Source organism: Phoca vitulina, unplaced genomic scaffold (assembly GCF_004348235.1).
Source record: "Phoca vitulina isolate PV1807 unplaced genomic scaffold, GSC_HSeal_1.0 scaffold8, whole genome shotgun sequence".
Taxonomy (NCBI): Eukaryota; Metazoa; Chordata; class Mammalia; order Carnivora; family Phocidae; genus Phoca; species Phoca vitulina.
In genome coordinates this window covers 71,131,476-71,143,561 of record NW_022589711.1, presented here as the reverse complement: position 1 = coordinate 71,143,561, position 12,086 = coordinate 71,131,476, and the positions used below count along the sequence as shown (strand labels likewise).

The following is a 12,086-nucleotide window of genomic DNA, read 5'->3' as shown; positions in this document are numbered from 1 at the left end:
CCTAATCTTAGGTCATAAAGATTTACTATGTTTTCTTCTAAGGGTTTTATAATTTTAGCTCTTACATTTAGATCTTTAATCCATTTTGAGTTAAATTTTGTAAATGGTTTAGGTAGGGGTCCAACTTCATTTTTTGTACATGGATATCCAACTGTTCCAGCATCATTTGTTAAAAACAACTACAATTATTTCCCCCACTTAAATGGCTTGGCTCTTACCACATTTTTTTTTTTTTAAGATTTTATTTATTTGAAAGACAGAGAGAGAGAGCACAAGTGGGAGGGGAGGGACAGTGGGAGAGGGAGAAACAGACTCCCCACTGAGCAGGGAGCCTGATGTGGGCCTCAATCCCAGGATCCCAAGATCATGACCTGAGCAGAAGGCAGACGTTTAACTGACTGAGCCACCCAGGAATCCTCCTTACCAACATGTTTTTAAATAAATGTTGACACGTATCTACTACTGTGAACTTGGGGGCAAGTTTTTTTGTATTCCTACCCCCATGTCCAGCATGGGACTATGACATAGTAAACCGTCAACAAACGTGTTCAATGAATGAAAAGCTGGTTGGAGATTCCTAGTATCAACCAACAAATACCAAGTGCCATAAACTTTGCTGGGTGCTGGGGAAATTTTATACATAAAGAAAGTTCACAGTCCAGTGAGTTTTTTCAAACCCAAAAGGGTCCAAGAGTTCCCAGAATCCTACAGTTCTAGACCGGAATTGGTCTTGGAAATCATGGACCTCATTTTCTAATAAGAAAAAGCAGACCTTGAAAGGCTGCATAGCAACTTGTGGCCTATCTCATGTAAATTTGCCAAGGGACTCAGGTCTCTCTGAAATTACATTCTCTTACAGTTAACAAAGGATTTTTTTCAGGGAGTCCTTGATAAAGCATTTTTTCAGTTAGTCCTTGATAAAGTCCCTTCCAGATGAAAGACAACTGCTTCTGTTTTATACCACACTTATCTTCTGAGATAACTGCTATCAGAGATTGAAAACAAAATTCCTCCACCCTCGCTGCACATAATTACTCCTTTCTCTGAATTTCTATGGATCAGACTTGCTCTTCCACAAGATTAGCAATTTCTTCAGTACTGCCCTATTGCTTTCGATTGTTACATAATCTTGAATTGTTACTTATCACAGGTTTATGTGTGACCCTCCTAAGTAGACTGCTCCAACTAGCCTTAGGGGCAAAAATTGGATTTTATGTTATTGTATGAAATATAGAGCCTTGTATCTAGGGGACATGCAGTACATGTTTCTTGATATTATTTGTGTATTTAAATAATTCCTGTTTAAAATAAGAAGCTAGTTGGCCTAAGTGTCATTCTGTTTTCCCTTTTCCACAGATAATAAGGCAGCTTACTCAGATGCTCAGGGTGAGAGGCTCTAGGGGAAAAGCACATTTTCTCATTTGGAAATTTTCTAGTGCCCTTCCACTTGCTTTCCTGGAGGAATGGAGAGACTGGAGACCCAATAACTAGTGCATAAATATATTTAAATATTTCTTTAATATTACTATTAGAGTTTTAAAATTCTATTAAAAGGATAAAAAAGATTGGCAGAATTCCCCCAAGAACTGAGTAAATTTAACTCTCAAGGGAACTCTGAGTGGTAGTTTTAAATTACTGAGCTAGAAAGTACAGAAAGACATCCTGTTTCTCTTATCTCAAGCTTGCTTTCTAGTTATGAGATGGAGAAACAAGATGGAATAATCTAGCCTCATATTGAATAGTGCCTTGCAGGACATAACCAAAATCTTTGGAACTGTTTGAGTTAAAATTTTATTTTTTTAAGATTTTGTTTTTTTAAGTAACCTCTATACCCAATGTGGGACTCAAACTCACAACCCCGAGATCAAGGGTTGCATCCTCTACTGACTGAGCCAGCCAGGCATCCCAATTTAAAATTTTAGTTTTTTTTAAAGATTTTATTGATTTGTTTGAGAGAGAGAGAGAGAGGGAGAGCGTGAGGGGGGGGGGGCAGAGAGAGAAGGAGACTCCCCGCTGAGCAGGGAGCCCTACGTAGGGCTCCATCCCAGGACGCCAGGATCATGACCTGAGCCAAAGACAGACACTCGACTAAACCACCCAGGTGTTCCCCTGATTTAAAATTTTAAATTAAGACTAAATAAAAGGTTGCTAAACGAGAAGGAATGAGTATGTCAGGAGATGTTACTCAGCATACTGTCATGCATCTATGGGAATACAGTGAGTCTATTAATTGATTGTGATGAGAACAAATTATGTGTGGGTTAAAGTGATTCTCTAATTACAACAAATCCAGACAGCATTTTCATATGTGGTTAGATCATAGAATACAAACAAATAAAAAACAAAATACGAAACTAAGAATTTTGGGAAGTTAATTTTCTTCTTCATCTGCCAGAAACCACTCATTCCCTGTTTCAAATTCATGATATGTAAAAATTATGCTAATGAATGAAAAGCTTTGAGGCAATGATAAAAATCATTGTCATTTCACTTCTCTGGACTTCATTTGTAAAATGAAGCCCAGACTTTTTGCTCCTCAAACTCATCACTGGACCAGCAGCATAAGTATCCCACCAAAGCTGGTTTGAAATGCAGAATCTGGGACCCATTTTATACCTTTTATTTATTTATTTATTTTTTTAAAGATTTTTATTTATTTATTCATGAGAGACAGGGAGAGAGAGAGAGAGAGAGAGGCAGAGGCAGAGGGAGAAGCAGGCTCCCTGCTGAGCAGGGAGCCCAATGCGGGACTCGATCCCAGGACCCTGGGATCATGACCTGAGCCGAAAGCAGACGCTTAACCATCTGAGCCACCCAGGCGCCCCATTTTATACCTTTTAAATCAGAATCTGCACTGTAATAAAATCTCTACTTAATTTGTATGCATATTAAAGTTTCAGGGACGCCTGGGTGGCCCAGTCGGTGAAGCGTCTGCCTTCAGCTCAGGTCATGATCCCAGCGTCCTGGAATCGAGCCCCACATCGGGCTCCTTGCTCAGCAGGGAGCCTGCTTCTCCCTCTCCCTGCTGCTCCCCCTGTTTGTGTGCGCTTTCTCTGTCAAAGAAATAAAAATCTTTAAAAAAAGAAAATAGAATTAAAAAAATAAAAATAAAGCTTCAGACGACTGAATTAGATGATATAAAGTAAATTGTAGCTAGTAAACTCTACCAACCCATGATTCGAGTTGAAAGGTTCCAATTTAGGTAAAATCAGAGTCACTTCCTTACAAGCCGTGTTTGACTTGAGTAAATAGATTGCTCAGCAAGTTGAACTAACTTTTCAGGTCACAGCTTTAACAGCTTTAAGGCAAACAGCAAATAAAGACTCGCTCTGCTGGTTTGGTGTTGCCAGCTTCCTTCCTCTTTCGCTAAGATTAATTTTAGTATTTAAGTGGACATAAACCAATGTAAAATTATTTAAATATCAAATTAAATGATTTAATATATGTTGAATACCTAGAATTTTCTAAATGCCAAAAGAATTTACAAGGTAAGATTCCTGCTCTCGAGGCACCTAATGAAGATAGTAGCTTCGCTGTAAAAGTCTCCGTGTCTGGAGCACTTTGCTGATTTAATTATAGACTGATGTGTAATTTGTTATTATCTGGAAGAAGAAGCCATACCGATTCAGTGAAATATCTCCTGCTCAAGTTGCAGGATGATAAGCCCAGTGTGCAGATGAACTAACAGGCAGCTTTATCTCTGGAGTGCTGTTCCCATTGACACTGTATGTGTGATTAAGCAGCCAGAAATCATTATAAACTATGCACCCCGCTTTCTCCTCTGATTTCTCTGTGGCCCAAAATAGAATATGGTTTAATTCAAGATCAGCAGAAATTCAGTATGAAATATGAGTCCAATAGGAAGTGGGTGGAGGCTGTAGAGAAAATGAGTGAGTCGTCCGTGGCAGGGCAGAGGGGTTGGCAACCTTGTTGGGGAGAAGGGTTGACTGCAGAGGCTGTGAGAAAGAACTGGGTCACTGAAGAGGCCAGTGCTGGGTGAGTGAGCAGCTGGAGCAGTGAGAATTTATTAGATAAAGTTTACATTTTCAATTGAACGTGCCAGCCTCAAGAACAGGTTTGCTTTTTCAAATTGGAGGGGAGCTTGTATTTAATAGTTGATTGCTGTTCGCCACAGCATTCTGGGTATGCAAACATCATTAGACAATGATACTTCTAAACAAAGTTTCTATGTGTTGATGGAGGCTCCTTCAACATGTTGTTTTACTAGTCAACTTTGTGCCTTTCAATCTAGCCAGACACAAGTGGGTTCTTCTGGTTCCCAAAGAAGACAAGGGAGTATTCGTGAGCTGTTGCAATTATTCTTTATCGCTTATTGGCACATAGCTTGCTATTTTGCATTTTTTTCCTCTTTATTGGTATATGTCCTGACATTCTACCTGGATTATACCTTTCTTGAAAAGGAGACAATACTGCCTGACACCAATTAACCTTATAGGAGTTAATTATGTTGAGATTTCTTAGACCTCTTTGAGTATTCAGCAACTTTCATTAAGTAAACGTTTTAAAATTTTTTGCATTACTGACTCCACTTAATGGAGCTCTCCATTAAAGCTCTCCATGGCTCATTAAAACAAACCTCTTCTTTCATGTGTTTTTGTATTAACACAGTGCTACTTTATATTTTAAGAAATAATTAGTCCAGCCTCGGGACATCCTTATCAAATAAAGTCTGACCTTTGTCTTACAGGTAAGAAAAATGAAGCAAAGTGGTATTGTTCAGTATCAACAAACATTATTGAGAACCTGATATGGGCTAGGTACAGGGGACACAGTGATGAACCAGTTACAGTTCCAGCCTTATAAACATGCCAGTGAGAAAGTAAACTATGATACTGTGAGAGACGTGCTTTATTCGATATATAAAACAGAATGCAGAGCAAGAGTACAAAGAGGAAAAATGAAGAGAATGGATACCTAACAGCATAGAGGAGCAGAGGTGAGTTTGTAAATGAGAAATAGAGAAAGAGAGTGGCAGTCGGCCAGGCCTGGTGGGGACTGAGTTTGGGAGGGCATTTCAGACTAAGCGGAGGGTTATATAGATACAAAGACAGGGATATGTTGTCCCTGGCATAAATAAATGAGCTTCCTTTCCTGTGATTGTCAGGGAACGTATGACATGAATCTTAAAATTATTTTAAGTTCAAAGTGAAGACATTTTATTTTATTTTTTAAAGATTTTGTTTTTTGGGGTGCCTGGGTGGCTCAGTCAGTTAAGCGTCTGCCTTCGGCTCAGGTCATGATCCCAGGGTCCTGGGATTGAGCCCCATCTCAGGCTCTCTGCTCAGTAGGAGCCTGCTTCTCCCTCTCTCTGTCAAATAAATAAATAAAATCTTAAAAAAAAAAGATTTTGTTTTTAAGTAATATCTATATGCAACCTGGGGCTTGAACTCACAACCCCAAGATCAGTGTCACATGCTCTACCGACTGAGCCAGCCAGGGGCCCCGAAGTGAGGACATTTTAAATAAGTTAAGGCTAAAACTGCTGTATTGTAATTATCTGTAGTGTGGGAGTGAGATTGGAGAACATAATGGGAATAAGTTTGTGAGGCTGGAGTGAAGGAGTACCCCAGTTAACTTGGAGATAAAGTAGGCCACGTCAGTGGGGCAGTGAGAGGGCATAGAAGAAGGGGGAAGGAGTCATGAGGGTATTCTCCATTCTAAATCAGCAAGGTTAATTAACACAAAAACTAAACTCTCTCACTAACCTCAGCTGTCAGGACTCCAATCAGGAGTTTTGGTCATGGCTTCTGCTCTTGAAGGTTAAGTACAAAAATGTGCTATTAAGACACCATCACACAGGACCCATGTCTACTATTTATTATCTCATTCGCCATTTTCCAAATAGGTTATTTTTGCTCCACATTGGGACAAGTATTCTTGTGATCACAAAATAAGAAAATGTTAGCCAAAATATTTTAAATCTCTTAAGCCTGTGGATTTGCGCATTAATTAATTTTTCCTATTAAAGTTAATGCAGTGAGCCAAAGGCAGGTTAATTCAGCCCAGTGCTCAATGTTTATCTCTGCAGGTCACAAAGTCCCCCCCGCCCCGGCCCCCCGCAAATGATCTGGACTTGCAATTTAAACACTTTTCTTCTCCTTTTAATGACATTATCCCATGCTCAGTGTAACCACTGAAGAATGCTAGGTTAAGGGCAGCAGGCTTACCCAAAGCTGAGGGTATTAGTAAGCACCATTAATCAGCACCAACAGAAATTAAATGGGCTGTGGGAGACTTGGTCACAGTGTCTACCACTGACTTTACATTTTGTACCATCTGATTCTCAATTGAGGAAGAGGCATCAGAAATACCATAGCAGGATTTATTAGATGACATAAAGAACATGGCAAACAAGTTTTCATATTTGATCCTGATTACAAGACACACTGGTGAGGCTCATTAAGAATGAATATAAAGGTCAACCTCTTCTGATTATTTTTGTTAGAGCAGCTCAATCTATAGAAAGGAAGTGGAATTTTCCAAAAGATATGATAATGTGATGCCAGGTTCCTTTTAAGCCCTTTTACAGAGTCCTCTCTTCTTTAAACTAAAGAGATGGCTCAATACTTTTCAGGGTTTTTTTTTTTGGTACTGAAAATAACATAATTTCTGTGACCTGATCATCCTATATGCATAACTCTTTGTGCCTTACATCTGTTTTAATTGCACCCCACTGACTTTAAAAACTAATGTCAGAGCACTTCTGGAATGGAAACATGAGGATCTCCCCATATATTCTCCCCAATGAAACAACCATAACTGGTGAAAATTATAAATAAAAAATGACCATTGGATCAGACCGTGGAGCCATTTATGGCCCAGGGCATTGTGAGAAGCATGGGGCAATCATTTGCCAATGAGTGGAGGCCAACAGCTAGGAGTAATATCAATAGAGGCAAACCAGCCAAAAGCTGGATAGGGAGATAAGGAAAAGAATCAGAGAGCCTGACTGAAACCACTGTCATGCCCCAGGGGAGAGAGAAGGAGTCAGGGTGTCAGCGCGCATGCCGAAGCGCTGGGGAGACATCGGAGCCTGCACGCTGTGGGGGAGAGAAACTTCCTGAACTAGTCTGGCCAAGTCACTCAACAAATAAGGAAGCGAACAACAGTGACAACAAACCTGGGAGCCAGTCTGGATCAGTCTCCAGAGTTGCTACAGTGGAAATGTACAGCTTGCAACAAAAAAATAGTGAGACATACAAACAGGCCATGCACACAGAAACTGCCCTTGAGAGGATGCAGATGTTGGACTTAGCAGACAAAGACTTCAGAACGGCTATCATAATTACGTTCAAAGAGCTAAATGAAACAATGCTTATGAGTACAGATTCGAAATTCCTCAACAAAACACTAGCAAACTGAATGGAGCAATGTATAAAAAGGATATGTCATAACCAGTTGGGATTTGTCCTAGGAAGGAAAGGTTGGCCTACATCCAAAAATCAGTTACTGTGACATACCATATCAATAGAATAAAGGACAAAACCACAGGATTATCTCAATAGATAGAGAAAAGGCGCTAAACAAACCCCAACACTCTTTCAAAATAAAAATAATCTGGCCCCTTGCTGGCTCAGTCGGTAGAGTGTGTGACTCTTGATCTCTGTGTCTTGAGTTCAAACCCCATGTTGGGCACAGAGCTTACTTTAAAAACAAAGAAAGAAATAGTCAACAAACTAGGAATAGAAGTTCCTCAACCTGACAAAGGACGTCTGCAAAAAAAAAACAAAAAAACTAGAGTAATCACATCTGATGGCGTAAGACTGAAAACCAGCCACATGAAATTAAGAGCAAGACAAAAATGTTCACACTCTCCTCTTTATCCAACAAAGTACTAGAAGTTCTAGATAATGCATTCAGCAAGAAAAAGAAATAGAAGGCATCCAAACTGGAAAGAGGTAAGTCAATTTGTATTCTAAAATGGCATAATCTGGTGTATAGGAAATTCCAAGGGATCCACCAAAACACTATTAGAACTAATAAATGAGTTCAGCAAGCTTGTAGGATACAAGATATGTACAAAATTAATTTTCTATACACTGGCAATGAATAATCAAAAAATGAAATTAGGATGGGAATGTAAATTGACACAGCCACTATGGAAAACAGAATGGAGGTTCCTAAAAAAATTAAAAATAGAACTATGATAAGATGCAGCAATCTCAGTTCTGGTTATTTAGCTAAAGAAAACAAAAACACTACCTTGAAAAGATATCTGCACCCCCATGAAGCATTATTTACAATAGCCAAGACATGGAAACACATATTTACTATTTATAGATTCTTATTGATGACAAAAGTAAGCAATAAGCTTCCTCTGAAAATAGTAATTACCTTTAGAGCATGCTGAGGCCAATGATGAAGGATTTTTCAAACTGTTAAGCATCCAAAATAAAAAGCTTTTCACGCCATACCTTTTTAAATTCCCATTTCCCGTATAACATAAATTTCCTTTTCTAGAGGACACCTGGGTGACTCAGTTGGTTAAGCAACTGCCTTCGGCTCAGGTCATGATCCCGGGGTCCTCTGATGGAGTCCCACATCGGGCACCCTGCTCAGCAGGGAGCCTGCCTCTCCCTTTCCCTCCGCCTACCACTCCCCCGCTTGTGCTCTCTCATTGTCAAATAAATAAATAAAATCTTTAAAAAAAATTTTCCTTTTTCAGAGCATTATATAATCTTTCAAATTTGTCACAGCATACTAACTTTTCTATTAATCCAATTAAAATTTCACAATCTCACTTCAGAAATAGTTTATATTTCATAGCTAATATTTAACATATTGATGTGGTCCCCAATTCCCAATACTCTGATACCAAGTCTTTCAACAGGAATTTTTATTAAGAGTTTATAATCCAGGGGCACCTGGGTGGCTCAGTTGGTTAAGCATCTGCCTTCAGGTCCCAGGGACCTAGGATCCAACCCCCCCCTCCCAGATCTCCCTGCTGCTCAGCCGAGAGCCTGCTTCTCCCTCTCCATCTGCTGCTCCCCCTGCTTGTGCTGCTCTCTCTCTCTGTCAAATAAATACATAAAATCTTTTTTAAAAAGTGTTCATAACCCCAGTTTGTAGCAGTTGAAGGACATCATGTCAGACTGTCAGACATAACTGATGAGTCAATCCTCCAACCCTATTTTATCATAGTAAAGTTATTTCCTTGATTATTCCAGCCTTTTTAGCATGTGTTGGTGCCAGGACTGATACAGGAGCTGGATTCCTGCTACCTGTAATTTCAGTATGTGACAGAGCCAAGATCAGTGGAAGGTCAGAGACTAGGCTACAGGGTCGGATCCTTTATACTGTAATCTTTGGCAAGGCAGTGATAGAAAAAAAAAATGCTGATGGATGGACTGGATAAATACTGTGCACCTGTGCCATGAGATGGCCCTATACAAGGGCCTAGGTATGGGGGCTGCAAAGAAAGAAATGTCGGTCTTTCATCATACCTTCTAGTTGAGTTTCCTCCTTTATTACGTTCATTATTACATTTGTTACATATGTTATTAAATTCTTTCCATAAAAGAGCTTGTGCTGAGCCGGTAACCAGTCTTGTTTCCCAAAAAGGCACTATATAATTGAGATGATTTATGCAATTGGAAGGAAGAATTCATCAGGCAACAAACTGTAGATCGTGACGAAACCCAGTCATTTCCAGTGACCTCAGATGCCCAAGCTACATTCAGGATTTCCAAGCCGAACACTCCCGGCGGAGTGCAAGCTGGAGACAAGACTCACTCGGCTCGAAGCGGAGGATGGTTTCCTACGTAAAGAACCTCCAGTCCCAGAATCCCATCGGGACTCCAAATCCCAGAAAGCCGGCAGGGCAAATCTATCCCAGTCCCTAGTCCGCTGACCGCGGACGCGACCAAGTTAGGAAACCGGGGTGAGATGCCGCAGCCTTTGTCCCCTAATGTTTTCCCTGCAGAAAGGGGACTTTTTAGGGAGAACTTTGGCATTCTCTCGTCACAGCTCCCAGGAAAACCTCCCTCCCGGCCTATTTGATATAAGAGCCAGCGTCTCCCATCCTCTCTCCCCCTTTTCCTAGCCCCCGTAAGAATGGTTCGGCCGGGCGGTGAGGCTCCTCGAGGTGGATCGATGGTTGCGCCCGCCCTCCCCCGGAATGTGGGCCTTTGGAGCGAGCGAGGTGGGAGGGACCGAGGCGGGGAGGCGTGCTGGGCCCGGGCGGCGGGAGGAGCCGTGCGGTTCCGGCTGCCCCGGCGAGGCGACCCTTGGGTCCGCGCCGCGGGCGGAGTGGACAGGTAAGCAAGCGGCAGCCGCGGCTCTGGAAGAGGCTCGGGCAGCCGAGACCCCCACGGCGCCCGGCGCGCCCCCCGCACCCTCGGCCTCCGGCGTTGAGGCGGGGGAGTAAGGAGATGCCGACTCAGAGGGACAGCAGTACCATGTCTCACCCGATCGCAGGCGGCGGCAGCGGGGATCATTCTCACCAGGTCCGGGTGAAAGCCTACTATCGCGGGTGAGTGTCTCAGAGAAGGGGTGGGGGTGGGAGGGGAGAGGAAAGGCCCGCTCGACTTGGACTGGAGGAGGGGAGGGTGAGGGGCTGGAGGTGTGGTGGGCGAATTGCTCCGGGCAGGCGACTCTAGGGACTCGGGATCGGTCGGGGTGGTCGGGGGAGGAGCATGGGGCGCTACGTTGGGGCACCCCAAGGTGTGTTGCAGGGTGCCCGGGAGTCGCGCGGCTGATGGTCCAGCCTAGGGTCCGAGGGAGGAGTCTTGGAATAGAGCAGGTCCACCTGGTGGGTTCGAGAGAGACTCGCCTACTAAGAGATTTACAAGGGCTTTACGTCATTAAGTCTGGATGTGTTTGGGGTTGAGAGTTGATTCCGAGTGATGCCTCAGTGAACTAAGTTTGCTATGGGCTTAAAAGACAGTACTACTTTAGTTTGCTGGCTCTTTTGATTACCAGAAGGCCTAAAGCCTCTGGTTCTCTAAGTCAGGTTTACCTTCCTCGCCTAGAAGAGTTCACAAAGTGTATCCGGACTATGGTCAGGCTGCCTGTGTATTAGACATAGGAGTTATTTTTTAAGAGTAAAGTTGAACCGTTTTTAGGGATGTGCATTAGGTACTTATGTTTCGCTAAGATTAGGTAGTATATGTGTAAATTAAAAATTTGTGAATGGTGCTTTGTCAGTGTTGCTTCAAGGACCATTTGATAGGGGGAAACACTGCAGGAAGAGAAGAGGACGAACGGAGGCATAGTTTTAAAATCTGTGATCTTTACTCATATTGTTACCCAAGTTATAACTCCTGTGCTTACCAGGAATAATCCAGTCCTAATATTGTTGTATTAGATCATGTTCTATAATCAGTGACCTGAAATATTCCCCTTCCCTTGAATTCAGTTATGGTCTGAAATATGGGATAATTACATTTAGTAGCATTAGTAAAGGTGAAATGTTAGTGTGAACATGAAGATTTGAAGCTAAGGGTTAACTGAAAACCCAATGGCTTTGGCCTGTCTTACTATTTGTCCAAGCAGAAGTAAATTGCTTAAAAAAAAAACTCAAGCACTAGGAGGTTGAAACTGCAATGCATACTTTTACATTCCTGAGGGGATCAGTGAAGATAGCAAACTTTCAAAACGCCTCTCTTGTTTTGATTTCAAGGGAAATAGAAGGCCTAAATGTGTTATCGATTTATGTAACGACTTACTAGTTCGCTTGCTGCCATGTAGCCTCTGACCTCTTGTTTATTAGCTTGACTGTATTCAGCAGTAGTTTACAAGAATTATTTTGGACAGTGTCAGTGTTTTTGCTTAAATCGATCAAGGAGGTCTTCTTTTTAAAACAATACCAAGAAGTGTGTGTATGTTTTTTAAAAGTTTGTAGTGGTCACAAGAACTGTTTTGACTTGAATATAGTCAGCTATGAACTTTGGACTGTGGGGGAAAGAGAAGCTTTGCTTCCTTTACCTTACATTTAATTTGATAGATGAGATATTTCACTTTCCTTTTTTTTTTTTTTTTTTAAGAATATTCATTGGTCATACAGGCTTTTTTTTTTTAATAAGATTTTATTTATTTGACAGAGAGTGAGGGAGCCACAAGCAGGG

The 12,086-nt window shown here is 41.6% G+C and overlaps 1 protein-coding gene across 2 annotated transcripts in view; it reads left to right on the top strand.

Annotated features, from left to right (window-relative positions):
* The first annotated feature begins 10,146 nt into the window (after positions 1-10,146).
* PRKCI (protein kinase C iota) overlaps positions 10,147-12,086 on the top strand; it is a 68,753-nt gene continuing 66,813 nt past the window's right edge. For both annotated transcript variants that reach the window (XM_032407231.1, XM_032407230.1), the window contains exon 1: positions 10,147-10,492. In XM_032407231.1, coding sequence (XP_032263122.1) covers positions 10,392-10,492 — 101 coding nt within the window. In that variant the 5' untranslated portion in view covers positions 10,147-10,391. The remainder of the gene's footprint in view (positions 10,493-12,086) is intronic.